The 20000-nt window shown below is 45.2% G+C and overlaps 1 protein-coding gene across 1 annotated transcript in view; it reads left to right on the top strand.

Annotated features, from left to right (window-relative positions):
• LOC121845896 (ELKS/Rab6-interacting/CAST family member 1-like) overlaps positions 1–20000 on the top strand; it is a gene marked incomplete at its 5' end in the record, with an annotated part of 386989 nt that overhangs the window by 262012 nt on the left and 104977 nt on the right. The window contains 1 exon segment of the mRNA XM_042318115.1: positions 4666–4767. Coding sequence (XP_042174049.1) covers positions 4666–4767 — 102 coding nt within the window.

Below are 20000 nucleotides of genomic sequence, written 5' to 3'. Positions count from 1 at the left end.
ATTGATAAAGGGGGTATTGATGAAGGGGTATGGATGAAGGGGGTATTGATGAAGGGGGTATGGATGAAGGGTATGGATGAAGGGTATTGATAAAGGGGTATTGATGAAGGGGTATTGATGAAGGGTATGGATGAAGGGTATTGATAAAGGGTGTATTGATGAAGGGGGTATGGATGAAGGGTATTGATTAAGGGGGTATTGATAAAGGGGGTATTGATGAAGGGTATGGATGAAAGGTATTGATAAAGGGGGTATTGATGAAGGGGTATTGATGAAGGGGGTATGGATGAAGGGGGTATTGATGAATGGGGTATGGATGAAGGAGGTATTGATGAAGGGGGTATGGATGAAGGGGGTTTTGATGAAGGGGGTATGGATGAAGGGGTATTGATGAAGGGGGTATGGATGAAGGGGGTATTGATGAAGTGTATTGATGAAGGGGGTATTGATGAAGGGTATTGATGAGGGGTATTGATGAATGGGGTATTGATGAAGGGTAGTGATGAAGGGTATTGATGAATGGGGTATTGATGAAGAGGGTATTGATGAAGGGGGTATTGATGAATGGGGTATTGATGAAGGGGAATTGATGAAGGGTAGTGATGAAGGGTATTGATGAATGGGGTATTGATGAAGAGGGTATTGATGAAGGGGGTATTGATGAATGGGGTATTGATGAAGGGGGAATTGATGAAGATTATTGATGAAGGGTATTGATGAATGGGGTATTGATGAAGAGGGTATTGATGAAGGGTATTGATGAAGGGGGTATTGATGAAGGGGTATTGATAAATAGTATTGATGAAAGGTATTGATGAATGGGGTATTGATGAAGAGGGTATTGATGAAGGGTATTGATGAAGGGGGTATTGATGAAGGGGATATTGATGAAGAGGGTATTGATGAAGAGGGTATTGATGAAGGGTATTGATGAAGGGGGTATTGATGAAGGGTATTGATGAAGTGGGTATTGATGTAGGGGTATTGATGAAGGGGTATGGATGAAGGGTATTGATGAAGGGTATGGATTAAGGGGGTATTGATAAAGGGGTATTGATGAAGGGTGTATTGATGAAGGGGGTATGGATGAAGGGGGTATTGATGAAGGGGGTATGGATGAAGGGTATTGATGAAGGGTATGGATTAAGGGGGTATGGATAAAGGGGGTATGGATGAAGGGGGTATTGATGAAGGGTGTATTGATGAAGGGGTATTGATGAAGGGGGTATTGATGAAGGAGGTATTGATGAAGGGTGTATTGATGAAGGGGTATGGATGAAGGGTAGTGATGAAGGGTATTGATGAATGGGGTATTGATGAAGAGGGTATTGATGAAGGGGGTATTGATGAATGGGGTATTGATGAAGGGTTTTGATGAAGGGGGAATTGATGAAGATTATTGATGAAGGGTATTGATGAATGGGGTATTGATGAATAGGGTATTGATGAAGGGGGTATTGATGAAGGGTATTGATGAAGGGGGTATTGATGAAGGGGGTATTGATAAATAGTATTGATGAAAGGTATTGATGAAGAGGGTATTGATGAAGGGTATTGATGAAGAGGGTATTGATGAAGGGGATATTGATGAAGAGGGTATTGATGAAGAGGGTATTGATGAAGAGGGTATTGATGAAGGGGTTATTGATGAAGGGTATGGATGAAGGGTATTGATAAAGGGGTATTGATGAAGGGGTATGGATGAAGGGTATTGATGAAGGGGGTATTGATGAAGGGGGTATGGATGAAGGGGATATTGATGAAGGGTATTGATAAAGGGTATTGATGAAGGGTATGGATGAAGGGTATTGATGAAGGGGTATTGGTGAAGGGGGTATTGATGAAGAAGTTATTGATGAAGGGTATTGATGAAGGGGTATTGATGAAGGGTATTGATAAAGGGTATTGATGAAGGGGTATTGATGAGGGGTATTGATGAATGGGGTATTGATGAAGGGTATGGATGAAGAGGGTATTGATGAAGGGGTATTGATGAATGGGGTATTGATGAAGGGTATTGATGAAGAGTATTGATGAAGGGTATTGATGAATGGGGTATTGATGAATGGGGTATTGATGAAGGGGCTATTGATGAAGAGGGTATTGATGAAGAGGGTATTTATGAAGGGGGTATTGATGAAGGGTATTGATGAAGGGGGTATTGATGAAGGGGGTATTGATAAATAGTATTGATGAAAGGTATGGATGAATGGGGTATTGATGAAGAGGGTATTGATGAAGGGTATTGATGAAGAGGGTATTGATGAAGAGGGTATTGATGAAGGGGATATTGATGAAAAGGGTATTGATGAAGGGGTATTGATGAAGAGGGTATTGATGAAGAGGGTATTGATGAAGGGTATTGATGAAGAGGGTATTGATGAAGGGGATATTGATGAAGAAGGTATTGATGAAGAGGGTATTGATGAAGAGGGTATTGATGAAGGGGGTATTGATGAAGGGTATGGATGAAGGGTATTGATAAAGGGGTATTGATGAAGGGGGATTGATGAAGGGGGTATGGATGAAGGGTATTGATGAAGGGGGTATTGATGAAGGGGGTATGGATGAAGGGGGTATTGATGAAGGGTATTGATGAAGGGTTTATTGATGAATGGGGTATTGATGAAGGGTGTATTGATGAAGGGTATTGATAAAGGGTATTGATGAAGGGTATGGATGAAGGGTATTGATGAAGGGGTATTGGTGAAGGGTATTGATAAAGGGTATTGATGAAGGGTATTGATGAAGGGGTATTGATGAGGGTATTGATGAATGGGGTATTGATGAAGGGTATGGATGAAGAGGGTATTGATGAAGGGGGTATTGATGAATGGGGTATTGATGAAGGGTATTGATTAAGAGTATTGATGAAGGGTATTGATGAATGGGGTATTGATGAAGAGGGTATTGATGAAGGGGCTATTGATGAAGAGGGTATTGATGAAGGGGGTATTGATGAAGAGGGTATTGATGAAGGGGATATTGATGAAGAGGGTATTGATGAAGAGGGTATTGATGAAGAGGGTATTGATGAAGGGGTATTGATGAAGGGTATGGATGAAGGGTATTGATAAAGGGGGTATTGATGAAGGGGGATTGATGAAGGGGGTATGGATGAAGGGTATTGATGAAGGGGGTATTGATGAAGGGGGTATGGATGAAGGGAGTATTGATGAAGGGTATTGATGAAGGGTATATTGATGAATGGGGTATTGATGAAGGGTGTATTGATGAAGGGTATTGATAAAGGGTATTGATGAAGGGTATGGATGAAGGGTATTGATGAAGGGGTATTGGTGAAGGGGGTATTGATGAAGAAGTTATTGATGAAGGGTATTGATGAAGGGGGTATTGATGAAGGGTATTGATAAAGGGTATTGATGAAGGGTATTGATGAAGGGGTATTGATGAGGGGTATTGATGAATGGGGTATTGATGAAGGGTATGGATGAAGAGGGTATTGATGAAGGGGTATTGATGAGGGGTATTGATGAAGGGGTATTGATGAAGGGTATGGATGAAGAGGGTATTGATGAAGGGGTATTGATGAATGGGGTATTGATGAAGGGTATTGATGAAGAGTATTGATGAAGGGTATTGATGAATGGGGTATTGATGAAGAGGGTATTGATGAAGGGGCTATTGATGAAGAGGGTATTGATGAAGAGGGTATTTATGAAGGGGGTATTGATGAAGGGTATTGATGAAGGGGGTATTGATGAAGGGGGTATTGATAAATAGTATTGATGAAAGGTATTTATGAATGGGGTATTGATGAAGAGGGTATTGATGAAGGGTATTGATGAAGAGGGTATTGATGAAGAGGGTATTGATGAAGGGGATATTGATGAAGAGGGTATTGATGAAGAGGGTATTGATGAAGAGGGTATTGATGAAGGGGGTATTGATGAAGGGGGTATTGATGAAGGGGGTATTGATGAAGAGGGTATTGATGAAGGGTATTGATGGAAGGTATTGATGAAGGGGGTACTGATGAAGGGGGTATAGATGAAGAAGGGTATTGATGAAGGGGTATTGATGAAGAAGGGTATTGATGAAGGGGGTATTGATGAACGGTATTGATGAAGGGGGTATTGATGAAGGGTGTTGATGAAGGGTATTGATGAAGGGGGTATTGATGAAGAGGGTATTGATGAAGGGTATTGATGAAGGGGGTATTGATGAAGAGGGTATTGATGAAGGGTATTGATGAAGAGCGTATTGATGAAGAGGGTATTGATGAAGGGGGTATTGATGAAGGATATTGATGAAATGTATTGATGAAGGGGGTACTGATGAAGGAGGTATTGATGAAGGGGGTATAGATGAAGAAGGGTATTGATGAAGGGGGTATTGATGAAGAAGGGTATTGATGAAGGGGGCATTGATGAAGGGGGTATTGATGAAGGGTATTTATTAGATGCAGACTTTGTCCAATACAGTGACCCTTTCTCTTAACATGTGTTCCTCCCATGCAGACACAGAACCATATGAATCTGCTGGATGTTGATATTACTGTTGATAATACATGTATAATCATATTCAACTTTTCTTCTATGTCTCTCTACCAGACTCCATATGAAGCTGTGGTTATTATGTAAACATTAGAATCTACTGTATGTTGATTAGAATGTTATTACCATTCTGTTGTCTCTCTACCAGACCCAGAACCGTATGAAGCTGATGGCCGACAACTACGAGGCTGAGCATCTGAAGGCCTCCTCACGTTCTGAGCAGACCAATCACAAACCCTCCCCAGACCAGGTAAGAACACATGCAATGTATGTAAATGAAATGTTAATATATGCAGTCTTCTAAGGAGAAAGGGCCTATTGGTCCCTGGAATATTTGTTTGCTGTTGAGGAAGACTGCTTTAGCGATGCCAGTTCAAATCCTGCATTCAGAATTCACCCTTTCTCACAATCCCTCCAGCTGGTCAACAGGGTCGGTTTATAAAGTCTGGTTTCTGGACGCTGTTCCAAGTGAAACTACAAACCTGTGAGACTGGTAGAGTAGAATGTGACTTTATACTGTATAGTACTGTTACAGTAAGTCATTATAGTCCAGGGTGTTACAGTAAGTCATTATAGTCCACTGTGTTACAGTAAGTCATTATAGTCCACTGTGTTACAGTAAGTCATTATAGTCCAGGGTATTACAGTAAGTCATTATAGTCCAGGGTGTTACAGTAAGTCATTATAGTCCAGGGTGTTACAGTAAGTCATTATAGTCCAGGGTATTACAGTAAGTCATTATAGTCCAGGGTGTTACAGTAAGTCATTATAGTCCAGGGTGTTACAGTAAGTCATTATAGTCCAGGGTGTTACAGTAAGTCATTATAGTCCAGGGTATTACAGTAAGTCATTATAGTCCAGGGTGTTACAGTAAGTCATTATAATCCAGGGTGTTACAGTAAGTCATTATAGTCCAGGGTGTTACAGTAAGTCATTATAGTACAGTGTGTTACTACAGTAAGTCATTATAGTCCAGTGTGTTACTACAGTAAGTCATTATAGTCCAGGGTGTTACAGTAAGTCATTATAGTCCAGGTGTGTTACTACAGTAAGTCATTATAGTCCAGTACAGTAAGTCATTATAGTCCAGGGTGTTACAGTAAGTCATTATAGTCCAGTGTGTTACAGTAAGTCATTATAGTCCAGTGTGTTACTACAGTAAGTCATTATAGTCCAGGGTGTTACAGTACGTCATTATAGTCCAGGGTTTACAGTACCATAGTCTGGTCAAATGTAGTGCACAGTAAGTCATTATAGTCCAGGCTGTTACAGTAAGTCATTATAGGTGCCATTTGGCCCACAGAAATGATCCATCCTTCCCATACTGTAGTCATCTACTAGTCCTGTCATTGATCTCCCATACTGAGTCATCTACTAGTCCTGTCATCTGATCTTCCCATACTGAGTCATCTACTAGTCCTGTCATCTGATCTCCCCATACTGAGTCATCTACTAGTCCTGTCATCTGATCTCCCCATACTGAGTCATCTACTAGTCCTGTCATCTGATCTCCCCATACTGAGTCATCTACTAGTCCTGTCATCTGATCTCCCCATACTGAGTCATCTACTAGTCCTGTCATCTGATCTCCCCATACTGAGTCATCTACTAGTCCTGTCATCTGATCTCCCCATAATGAGTCATCTACTAGTCCTGTCATGTGATCTCTCCATACTGAGTCATCTACTAGTCCTGTCATCTGATCTCCCCATACTGAGTCATCTACTAGTCCTGTCATCTGATCTCCCCATACTGAGTCATCTACTAGTCCTGTCATCTGATCTCCCCATACTGAGTCATCTACAAGTCCTGTCATCTGATCTCCCCATACTGAGTGCTCTACTAGTCCTGTCATCTGAGTCATATACTAGTCCTGTCATCTGAGTCATCTACTAGTCCTGTCATCTGATCTCCCCATACTGAGTCATCTACTAGTGCTGTCATCTGATCTCCCCATACTGAGTCATCTACTAGTCTTGTCATCTGATCTCCCCATACTGAGTCATCTACTAGTCCTGTCATCTGATCTCCCCAAACTGAGTCATCTACTAGTCCTGTCATCTGATCTCCCCAAACGGAGTCATCTACTAGTCCTGTCATCTGATCTCCCCAAACTGAGTCATCTACTAGTCCTGTCATCTGATTTCCCCATACTGAGTCATCTACTAGTCCTGTCATCTGATCTCCCCATACTGAGTCATCTACTGAGTCCACTTTTGTCTTCCACTCGTCCTGTTTTATGTCCTCCTTTACACCTTTCTCTCTTTCCCTCCCTCCCTCCCTCCCCCCCTCCCTCCCCCCCCTTCCCTCCCCCTCCCTCTCCCCCCCCCCTCCTCCCCCTCCCTCCCTCCCTCCCCCTCCCCCCCCCCCAATCCCCCTCCCTCCACCCCCTCCATCCCCCTCCCTCCCTCCCCCCCTCCCTCCCCCCTCTCCGACCCCTCCCCCCTCCCTCCATCCCCCCCTCCCTCCCCCCCTCCCCCTCCCTCCCTCCCCCCCCCCCCTCCTCCATCCCTCCCTCCCTCCATCCCCTCCTCCCTCCCCCATCCCCTCCACCCCCCCCTCCACCCCCTCCACCCCCCCTCCACCCTCTCTCCCTCCCCCTCCTCCCTCCCTCCATCCCCTCCATCCCCCCCCCTCCCTCCCCCTCCCTCCCTCCCCACTCCCTTCCTCCCTCCCTCTCAGTCTGTAATGTTTAATGTATCCCTAAAGGCTCTGTCCTGGTTTACAAGGCAAAGTCATTATAGTCAAGCATAAACAACAGGAAATTACATCTTTCACATTCAATAAACCACAGCACCCTCAGCTGTAAGCTCTCCTATTATTTCATATTAGGCACCAAAACGCATTTAGGCGCACAAAGGCCCTGACACACAGGCAGCATAGCAGACACACACACATTGCACATGAGAAGAATGTATACACACACACACACACCACATTAGGCCCCAATCCCAGTCCAGTTCTCCATGCTTAGTGTACAACTTTCCAGGATTTGATTGGCTTTGTCCGTCCATTGTTTTCCCAGTGCTCAATCATGTATAGCCTGAAGCCTTCATGATGGACCTATAGCCTTCCAATGAGCCTTGCAGCACAGTGTAATGTTACTGTACCATACTGTATTGTCCTGCTTAACGGACAGGCCAGGGAGAGACGGAGAGACATGGAGGGAAGGAGACACAGGTCTCTCTAGCAGTCAGTCTACATAAGGAGAAGGAGACACAGATCTCCCCAGCAATCAGTCTACATAAGGAGGAGGAGAGACAGACCCCCCCAGCAGTCAGTCTAAATAAGGAGAAGGAGACACAGATCTCCCCAGCAATCAGTCTACATAAGGAGGAGGAGAGACAGACCCCCCCAGCAGTCAGTCTACATAAGGAGGAGAAGAGACAGATCTCCCCCCATCAGTCAGTCTAAATAAGGAGAAGGAGACACAGATATCCCCAGCAATCAGTCTACATAAGGAGAAGGAGAGACAGATATCCCCAGCAGTCAGTCTACATAAGGAGAAGGAGAGACAGATATCCCCAGCAGTCAGTCTACATAAGGAGAAGGAGAGACAGATATCCCCAGCAGTCAGTCTACATAAGGAGGAGGAGAGACAGATATCCCCAGCAGTCAGTCTACATGAGGAGGAGGAGAGACAGATCTCCCCCAGCAGTCAGTCTACATAAGCCAGTCCTGGTTTATTGCACAAATTCCCCCTCTACATCATTTAACATGGCGTCTTAACTTCTTCACCAGTACACCAAACATACAGTACAGTATTTATGAGCAATCCTGTCCACCAAGGAGTCCCTTCCATACCCCCAGGCCTCTGGCCCCAGAGGCCCCCAGAACAGAGAGTTATTCAGTTTGACACCTCACTCTAAAGGCTCCAGACACGGAAGGGCCCGGAACAAGACGACATGGAACAGGGAGAGAGTTAGAGTTGATGAAGGAGGGATGAGGGAGTGAGAGAGAGAGGGGGGGGTGACACAGTGTGAGATAATGTGTGTGAGACAGTGTATGGGGACTGCTTTCTGTCACAAAGTCAACCTAGAAAATATAGTCGGTGAGAAAGAATGTCTGTTCGGTAAATATTCACACACACACACACGAGTTTGTGTGTGGCCGTCAACCTGACACACACACACACACACACACTCATTCCGTTAATCACAGAAACCCCCATCCCATTCGCTCATCTCTAGTTGCCAAGAAAACACTTAGTGTCGCCTCGTCTCTCTCTGATCTGGGGACAATTCCCTGTCATTATTCACAGACGGACAGTCCAATGAAAACAGGAACAACGACAAGCATCACATCTCTCCACTATGTCATTCTTCCAGTCTGCCATTCCCCTTCACTCATTCTGTTAGCATAGGGAGGCCTAAAACCACACGATACTGCACAGACAGACTGAGAGAGTGTGTTCTTCATCCTGGAGTCCGTCTAGTCGTGTTTCGTTTCCATCTAACACCCTTTATCCACCTCTCTGATGAAGTCTAAATCAAGTTACAGCCGTCATTAGTCTCTCTCCTTCTCACTCCCTCCCTGATTTATTTCTCTGTTTTTGTTTCTAGCTAGTTGCTACTGTAGCTGTTGTCGTATTTCTAGCTAGTTGCTACTGTAGCTGTTGTTGTTGTGTTTCTAGCTAGTTGCTACTGTAGCTGTTGTCGTATTTCTAGCTAGTTGCTACTGTAGCTGTTGTTGTTGTGTTTCTAGCTAGTTGCTACTGTAGCTGTTGTCGTATTTCTAGCTAGTTGCTACTGTAGCTGTTGTTGTTGTGTTTCTAGCTAGTTGCTACTGTAGCTGTTGTTGTTGTATTTCTAGCTAACTGCTACTGTAGCTGTTGTTGTTGTGTTTCTAGCTAGTTGCTACTGTAGCTGTTGTCGTATTTCTAGCTAGTTGCTACTGTAGCTGTTGTTGTTGTGTTTCTAGCTAGTTGCTACTGTAGCTGTTGTTGTTGTATTTCTAGCTAACTGCTACTGTAGCTGTTGTTGTTGTGTTTCTAGCTAGTTGCTAATGTAGCTGTTGTTGTTGTATTTCTAGCTAACTGCTAATGTAGCTGTTGTTGTTGTATTTCTAGCTAGTTGCTAATGTAGCTGTTGTTGTCGTGTTTCTAGCTAGTTGCTAATGTAGCTGTTGTTGTCGTGTTTCTAGCTAGTTGCTACTGTAGCTGTTGTTGTCGTGTTTGGCTGGTCTTGCTACATTACTGCACAGCAGCAGGAAAGGGGCTGGTCTTGCTACAGTACTGCACAGTAGCAGGAAAAGGTCTGGTCCTGGCTGGTTTTGCTACAGTACTGCACAGTAGCAGGAAAAGGTCTGGTCCTGGCTGGTCTTGCTACAGTACTGCACAGTAGCAGGAAAAGGTCTGGTCCTGGCTGGTCTTGCTACAGTTCTGCACAGTAGCAGGAAAAGGTCTGGTCCTGGCTGGTCTTGCTACAGTTCTGCACAGTAGCAGGAAAAGGTCTGGTCCTGGCTGGTCTTGCTACAGTTCTGCACAGTAGCAGGAAAAGGTCTGGTTCTACTGGCTGGTCTTGCTACAGTACTGCACAGTAGCAGGAAAAGGTCTGGTCTTGCTACAGCTACTGCACAGTAGCAGGAAAGGTCTGGTCTGGTGGTTTTGCTACAGTTCTGCACAGTAGCAGGAAAAGGTCTGGTCCTGGCTGGTTTTGCTACAGTACTGCACAGTAGCAGGAAAAAAGGTCTGGTCCTGGCTGGTCTTGCTACAGTTCTGCACAGTAGCAGGAAAAGGTCTGGTCCTGGCTGGTCTTGCTACAGTACTGCACAGTAGCAGGAAAAGGTCTGGTCCTGGCTGGTCTTGCTACAGTACTGCACAGTAGCAGGAAAAGGTCTGGTCCTGGCTGGTCTTGCTACAGTACTGCACAGTAGCAGGAAAAGGTCTGGTCCTGGCTGGTCTTGCTACAGTACTGCACAGTAGCAGGAAAAGGTCTGGTCCTGGCTGGTCTTGCTACAGTTCTGCACAGTAGCAGGAAAAGGTCTGGTCCTGGCTGGTCTTGCTACAGTACTGCACAGTAGCAGGAAAAGGTCTGGTCCTGGCTGGTCTTGCTACAGTACTGCACAGTAGCAGGAAAAGGTCTGGTCCTGGCTGGTCTTGCTACAGTACTGCACAGTAGATCACATCATGGCGCTAATGTACTGGTTGCAGTGCAGGAAAATGATCAGCAACAAAAGAGTGATCAAATTAAGATCCGTAGATATTCCTGCTTTGCGCTTGGGTCCTACTGTTTTCATTGATAAAAGTATCTGCTTGTAAAATGGTGCTGGTATGTTATTGATACGAAAATGCAATGTTTTTTGACTGACATGCAATGTTTTAATGCTTTCTGTTTCCTCACGGTAAGTAATGATGTTACCAAAATAATCTCTACCTAACCTTTTTCCTCCATTTTTTTATCTAACCAATAACCTTCCTTATTCCATGCTGCGTTGGACTAACTAACCAATAGGATGATGAGGAGGGTATCTGGGCATAGCCAATCCCTGCCCCTTCCCTCTCTCTCTCCGCCATTTTGTACAGAAGGGTGAGCCAAGGTCTTTTTACTGGAGAAAGCTGCTTTCCTCATAATCATCATTTCATTCCTCTTTCACATCATGTCTTCCTCGTTGTGTTGTGCTCCGTGATGTTGGATCTCTTGCTGCTTGTCACCTCATTCTCCAACCTTGTTCTGTAATTGAATCCATCCTTTTTGGTCCACTGTAACCCTGTCAGTGAGTGTTAGCTTCATCGTTCATCTCCCGTCATTATTTGATCTGATATTTGGTGGTCTGGGGGTTTTTCTGCTACTTTGTTGAATATGCTTTGTGTTTGGACCTGAAATCAGCATTTTTACAAACAGAGTGGATCAAAGTGATCATTATGGACCTGTTCAGAGAGTTACAGTATGCAGGCACACACACACGCACGCACACGCGCACACACACACACACACACACACACACACCTAAGTTCTGTATCTGCTTAGATATCTTAATAATTTCCCCAGTGCGTCATGGAAACATTGCACACACACCATGTACACTACTGGAAGCTTGGCTCTGATTAGCTAGCCATATTCAAATACATTACTGTCATCTGAAATATAATACCCAGTCCGATCCCGCTCGGCTTTCAAGACCACTTACTGTTAGGCTCTGAGAGAGAGAGAGAGAGAGAGAGAGGGGGGGACATAGAGAGAGAGAGAGAGAGAGAGAGAGAGAGAGAGAGAGAGAGAGAGAGAGAGAGAGAGAGAGAGAGAGAGAGAGAGAGAGAGAGAGAGAGAGAGAGAGAGAGAGAGAGAGAGAGAGAGAGAGGGAGAGAGAGAGAGAGAGGGGACAGAGGGAGAGAGAGAGAGAGAGAGAGAGAGAGAGAGAGAGAGAGAGAGAGAGAGAGAGAGAGAGAGAGAGAGAGAGAGGAGAGAGAGAGAGAGAGAGAGAGAGAGAGAGAGAGAGAGGAGAGAGAGGAAAGAGAGAGAGAGAGAGAGAGAGAGGAGAGAGAGAGAGGGGAGGACAGAGGGAGAGAGAGAGAGAGAGAGAGAGAGAGAGAGAGAGAGAGAGAGAGAGAGAGAGAGAGAGAGAGAGAGAGAGAGAGAGAGAGAGAGAGAGAGAGAGAGAGAGAGAGAGAGAGAGAGAGAGAGAGAGAGAGAGAGAGAGAGAGAGAGAGAGAAGAGAGAGAGAGAGAGAGAGAGAGAGAGAGAGAGAGAGAGAGAGAGAGAGAGAGAGAGAGAGAGAGAGAGAGAGAGAGAGAGAGAGAGAGGACTCCGAGCCCAAACGACCTGGCCTTCTCCTCCTCTTCCTTCCTTCTCTCCTTCCAACAACAGCGTTCTCATGTTCTCTTCTCCACTGACAGTGTTGATGGATGGCCTTGTGTACGCAGATTGAATGTACAGCTCTACTGTACATGCTCCTCCATATGAGCAGCACATGTTTTCTTTATATGCCGTTAGCCTAGTGCGTTAGCGTGTTGCTACAACTGGCACCGGTTCCCTATGGGCTTTCCCACACAACAGAGGCTAACTATGCTAGCAGGGCACTAAACACGGCTACAGGCCCTGACACTAATGAATTAGCCTTTAGCGCTCCCCTGCTGGTGCTGGTAGCAGAAAGCCTGCAGGCTGGAATGTACACACACCGCCTGAGCAGTTGAATACAGAAGACATGTGTAAATCACCATAGAGCATTGTGTTCGAACAGTGAGATGTTGTGCAGGTCCTGAACTGTACACAGTGACGGGAATCACTTAGCCAGAACTGTGGCTCCTTTCTCCCGCTAGCTCTCATTACCTTCTGACCCGCTAGCTCTCATTACCTTCTGACCCACTAGCTCTCATTACCTTCTGACCCGCTAGCTCTCATTACCTTCTGACCCACTAGCTCTCATTACCTTCTGACCCGCTAGCTCTCATTACCTTCTGACCCACTAGCTCTCATGACCTTCTGACCCACAGGCTCTCATTACCTTCTGACCCGCTAGCTCTCATTACCTTCTGACCCGCTAGCTCTCATTACCTTCTGACCCACTAGCTCTCATTACCTTCTGACCCGCTAGCTCTCATTACCTTCTGACCCGCTAGCTCTCATGACCTTCTGACCCACAGGCTCTCATTACCTTCTGACCCCAGCTAGCTCTCATTACCTTCTGACCCACAGGCCAGGCTCCTCATGACCTTCTGACCCACAGGCCCACACTGACCCACTCTCTCAATACCACTGACCCACAGGCTCCTCAATACCACTGACCCACAGCTCTCATTGACCCACAGGCCCGCTAGCTCTCATTACCACTGACCCACAGGCCAGCTCTCATTACCACTGACCCACTAGCTCTCATTACCACTGACCCACAGGCTCTCATTACCACTGACCCACAGGCTCCTCAATAACACTGACCCACAGGCTCCTCAATAACACTGACCCACAGGCCGGGCTCCTCAATAACACTGACCCACAGGCCGGGCTCCTCAATAACACTGACCCACAGGCTCTTCAATAACACTGACCCACAGGCTCCTCAATGACACTGACCCACAGGCTCCTCAATAACACTGACCCACAGGCCGGGCTCCTCAATAACACTGACCCACAGGCTCCTCAATAACACTGACCCACAGGACGGGCTCCTCAATGACACTGACCCACAGGACGGGCTCCTCAATAACACTGACCCCAGGCCGGGCTCCTCAATAACACTGACCTCAATAACAGGCCGGGCTCCTCAATAACACTGACCCACAGGCCGGGCTCCTCAATAACACTGACCCACAGGCTCCTCAATAACACTGACCCACAGGCCGGGCTCCTCAATAACACTGACCCACAGGCCGGGCTCCTCAATAACACTGACCCACAGGCCGGGCTCCTCAATAACACTGACCCACAGGCTCCTCAATAACACTGACCCACAGGCCAGGCTCCTCAATAACACTGACCCACAGGCCAGGCTCCTCAATAACACTGACCCACAGGCCCAGGCTCCTCAATAACACTGACCCACAGGCCGGGATCCTCAATAACACTGACCCACAGGCCAGGCTCCTCAATAACACTGACCCACAGGCCAGACTCCTCAATAACACTGACCCACAGGCCAGGCTCCTCAATAACACTGACCCACAGGCTCCTCAATAACACTGACCCACAGGCCGGGCTCCTCAATGACACTGACCCACAGGCCGGGCTCCTCAATAACACTGACCCACAGGCCGGGCTCCTCAATAACACTGACCCACAGGCCGGGCTCCTCAATAACACTGACCCACAGGCTCCTCAATAACACTGACCCACAGGCCGGGATCCTCAATAACACTGACCCACAGGCCGGGATCCTCAATAACACTGACCCACAGGCTCCTCAATAACACTGACCCACAGTCCGGGATCCTCAATAACACTGACCCACAGGCCGGGCTCCTCAATGACACTGACCCACAGGCTCCTCAATAACACTGACCCACAGGCCGGGATCCTCAATAACACTGACCCACAGGCCAGGCTCCTCAATAACACTGACCCACAGGCTCCTCAATAACACTGACCCACAGGCCGGGATCCTCAATAACACTGACCCACAGGCTCCTCAATAACACTGACCCACAGGCCGGGATCCTCAATAACACTGTCAAACATACAGTATATCTGGATCTATAATCTGCATAATCTGTAGTATTCTGTCTACTTGGAATAGTATAACTAAGCAGAAAGTCTGAACATGTGTTGTACATTTGAAGAGCTACAGGTATTCAGGAAGTCTGCAGTATTTTCACTCAAATGAAAGAGTACTTCCTGTCCATTATGGTGTTTACAGCCCCTTCTAGGTAGTTGTGTACAGAACCGTTACAGAACCACCCTGCTAGTCTGTGAAGTTCAACAAAAACAGTTCACTATGAATCAAGTTTAACAGTCTAAACACAGACATGACATTTAACCTTCTGAACTAGCAGTGGATGTTTTAACATCCCCCCCCACACACACACACACACACATGCTCACACACACACATGCTCACACACATACACACACACACACACACACACATGCTCACACACACACATGCTCACACACACACATGCTCACACACACACACACACACACATACGCTCACACACACACATACACACACACATACGCTCACACACACACACACACACACACACACACACACACACACGCTCACACACACACACACACACACACACACACACACACACACGTGCAAACACGCACACCACAACCACCACCTTGATTTAAACCAAAGTAAGGAACCTATAGCTCTACTCTCTGCACTTTGAGCCTTGTTTTATTGGACAGAGAGGAGCCACTACCCCATGTACGTAGCAGGCCCATGTACTAACATGACTCAATAAAACAAGTCTGGGTGGGTGGTCGAACCTCTCTCTATATATACTATCTCAGTTACGTAGCAGGCCCATGTACTAACATGGCTCTGAGCCCCGGTTCAATAAAACAAGTCTGGGTGGGTGGTCCAACCTCTCTCTATATATAGACACACTATCTCATGTCTCTATATACTCTCTTGTGTATGTAACAGGCCCTAGGGCTGTTGCTGTGTCCGTATTTTCACCACACTGGCACTCATAAGTCATGACCGCAGTCAAATTCCACGTGACTGTTGGGTCACGGTAATCACCTCTTAGGACATGCCTGGGTAGTACTAAACTCACTACTGACCTGGCTAATGGTCTGGTACTCAGGGCTCTATTGTCCCTCCATCAGGTCCTAATGACCTGGTACTCAGGGCTCTATTGTCCCTCCATCAGGTGCTAATGGCCTGGTACTCAGGGCTCTATTGTCCCTCCATCAGGTCCTAATGGCCTGGTACTCAGGGTTCTATTGTCCCTCCATCAGGTCCTAATGGCCTGGTACTCAGGGCTCTATTGTCCCTCCATCAGGTCCTAATGGTCTGGTACTCAGGGCTCTATCGTCCCTCCATCAGGTCCTAATGGTCTGGTACTCAGGGCTCTATTGTCCCTCCATCAGGTCCTAATGGCCTGGTACTCAGGGCTCTATTGTCCCTCTAACCACTCTGACCACTCTGCAAATTCCATCAAAAAATCACATCAAACACTGATCATCAAAACAGTATTGTGCTTTTTAAAACTCACCTCACTGTGATTGACCAGTTTGAAGAAAGAAGTTCAACAACAGAGTGGACAACATGGTCGTTGTGGATGTTGTTTCAAAGCCTAACAATGAAATGGACAGTGTTTTCTAAGGTGATGATTCATTCAAAACACCATTAGGCATATTAGAGCTCATACACAGGTCTATATATTAGAGCTCATACACAGGTCTATATATTAGAGCTCATACACAGGTCTATATATTAGAGCTCATACACAGGTCTATATATTAGAGCTCATACACAGGTCTATATATTAGAGCTCATACACAGGTCTATATATTAGAGCTCATACACAGGTCTATATATTAGAGCTCATACACAGGTCTATATATTAGAGCTCATACACAGGTCTATATATTAGAGCTCATACACATATTAGAGCTCATACACAGGTCTATATATTAGAGCTCATACACATATATATAGAGCTCATACACAGGTCTATATATTAGAGCTCATACACAGGTCTATCTATATTAGAGCTCATACACAGGTCTATATATTAGAGCTCATACACAGGTCTATATATTAGAGCTCATACACAGGTCTATATATTAGAGCTTCATACACAGGTCTATATATTAGAGCTCATACACAGGTCTATATATTAGAGCTCATACACAGGTCTATATATTAGAGCTCATACACAGGTCTACATATTAGAGCTCATACACAGGTCTATATATTAGAGCTCATACACAGGTCTATATTCAGAGCCTCCAGGAAGTATTCAGACCCCTTCCCTTGTTCCACATTCTCTTACGTTACAGCCTGAATCCTAAAATGGATTAAATCATTTTATCCCCCTCATCAATCTACACACGATACCCCATAATGACAAAGTGAAAAACGTTTTTTTTAAGTGTTTGCTATTATATTACAAATAAAAACAGAAATATCTTATTTACATAAGTATTCGGACTCTTTGAAATGAGACTCGAAATTGAGCTCAGGTTCATCCTGTTTCCATTGATCATCCTTGAGATGTTTCTACTTGAGTCCACCTGTGGTAAATTCAATTGATTGGACATGATTTGGAAAGGCACACAGCTGTCTATATAAGGACCCACAGTTGACAGTGCATGTCAGAGCAAAAACCAAGCCATGAGGTCGAGGGAATTGTCCAGAGAGCTCCGAGACAGGATTGTGTCGAGGCACAGATCTGGGGAAGGGGTACCAAAAAATGCCTGCTTGGAGTTTGCCAAAATGCATCTAAAGGACTCTCAGACCATGAGAAACAAGATTCTCTGGTCTGATTAAACCAAGATTGAACTCTTTGGCCTGAATGCCAAGTATCACGTCTGGAGGAAACCTGGCACCATCCCTACAGTGAAGCATTGTGGTGGCAGCATCATGTCTGGAGGAAACCTGGCACCATCCCTACAGTGAAGCATTGTGGTGGCAGCATCATGCTGTGGGGATGTTTTTCAGCGGCAGGGATGGGGAGACCTCATTAGGGGGGTTGATGTTTACATGGCTTCAGATAATTGATGCATGTCTGTGTTTCGGTCGAGGGCTCCTGTCTCCATTGTAACCAAATATGTGACTGCATTGTTACCAGTATGTGTGTGGTCTCTGGTTTCTGATTGGAGAGCTGGTTATTGATGTACCATTCTCTAACTGCAGTTAGATGTATTAGTTGACATTACATCATGCATTTGATAGAAGGAGACGAGGGGAAGAAGAGAGGGGTTAGCAGGCTTTAGGGAGACTTGTGTTCCTCTTCCCTCCAATAGAGACACACACTGTGGGTTTGGGCAGGATGGATGGGGCTGGATGAGGAGGGTAGACTAGAGGGACCTGACAGTCAACACCACTTATGTGCCATTATCTAGTAGGACTTATAATGCAGTCAGGGGGAATAGTCAATACACTGATTTATTTACTACGGGGTTGACGAGCAATTTCTACCAGACCAGTGTTTCCTCTGGAGAGAGAGACATCCTCAAACACCCTCTTGTCCCTGTCTCCTCTCTCACCAGCACTCTCCCTCTCCTTTAGGAGAGAGCTTTAGAAGCCATGATTTGATTTAAGAGGTCTACTTAACTCATAGTTATTATACCCTAGCAGAACACATAGGTCTACTTAACTCATAGTTATTATACCCTAACAACAGAACACATAGGACTACTTAACTCATAGTTATTATACCCTAGCAGAACACATAGGTCTACTTAACTCATAGTTATTATACCCTAACAACAGAACACATAGGACTACTTAACTCATAGTTATTATACCCTAGCAGAACACATAGGTCTACTTAACTCATAGTTATTATACCCTAACAACACATAGGTCTACTTAACTCATAGTTATTATACCCTAACAACAGAACACATAGGTCTACTTAACTCATAGTTATTATACCCTAACAGAACACATAGGTCTACTTAACTCATAGTTATTATACCCTAACAACAGAACACATAGGTCTACTTAACTCATAGTTATTATACCCTAACAACAGAACACATAGGTCTACTTAACTCATAGTTATTATACCCTAACAACAGAACACATAGGTCTACTTAACTCATAGTTATTATACCCTAACAACAGAACACAGAGGTCTACTTAACTCATAGTTATTATACCCTAACAACACAACACAGAGGTCTACTTAACTCATAGTTATTATACCCTAACAACAGAACACAGAGGACTACTTAACTCATAGTTATTATACCCTAACAACAGAACACAGAGGTCTACTTAACTCATAGTTATTATACCCTAACAACAGAACACATAGGACTACTTAACTCATAGTTATTATACCCTAACAACAGAACACATAGGTCTACTTAACTCATAGTTATTATACCCTAGCAGAACACATAGGACTACTTAACTCATAGTTATTATACCCTAACAACAGAACACAGAGGTCTACTTAACAGTGGGTGGACATTAGGAGCTGTGTGGACCAGTGGAGGCTGGTGCTGAGGAGCTATAGGAGAACAGGCTCCTATAGCTGAATGGAACAGAGTCAAACATGTGGTTTCCATGTGTTTGATGTGTTTGATACCTTTCCATGTATTTCATTCCAACAATTACAATGAGCCCGTCCTCCTATAGTTCCTCCCACCAGCCTCCACTGGACCAAATTGTCATTGATGGGAAAATAACTGAATCATTTGCTGGTTAGTGGCACACGCATGCACACACATAGACACGCGCATACACACACACACACACGTAGGCACATACACACACACACACACACACACACACAAAGACACGCACACACACACACACACACACACACACATAGACACGCACACACAGACACGCACACACATAGACACGCACACACACACGTAGGCACATACACACACACACACACAAAGACACGCACACACACACACACACGTAGACACACACCCGTAAACACACACACACATTCTTAGTCCTGCAATCCTGGGTCAGTTGGTAAAGTCATGTTGGAGCGATTGGTTCTTTACAATTTTATGAACTCTGTAGTCTAACCACCCACCAATTCACCCTCATTATTAAACCTTCTCTCCTTCCTCTCTTCATGAACGAACACAGACCCTGACATGCAGAGCTATGTAATGACTCGGCGGCTAGAGAAGGGAACATTTCCACAGTTCTGTTAGACTCATTAATCCACAACATAAAATATGTTTGTTCCCCAGGATCCCTCCTTTCATCGGCTAAATGGGTTGTTTGTTCCCCAGGATCCGTCCTTTCATTGTCTAAATAGGTTGTTTGTTCCAGAGGATCCCTCCTTTCATCGGCTAAATAGGTTGTTTGTTCCCCAGGATCCCTCCTTTCATTGGCTAAATGGGTTGTTTGTTCCAGAGGATCCCGTCTTTCATTGGCTAAATGGGTTGT

Source organism: Oncorhynchus tshawytscha, unplaced genomic scaffold, assembly GCF_018296145.1.
Source record: "Oncorhynchus tshawytscha isolate Ot180627B unplaced genomic scaffold, Otsh_v2.0 Un_contig_1044_pilon_pilon, whole genome shotgun sequence".
Lineage (NCBI taxonomy): Eukaryota > Metazoa > Chordata > Actinopteri > Salmoniformes > Salmonidae > Oncorhynchus > Oncorhynchus tshawytscha.
This window is presented reverse-complemented; position numbering and strand designations above follow the sequence as displayed.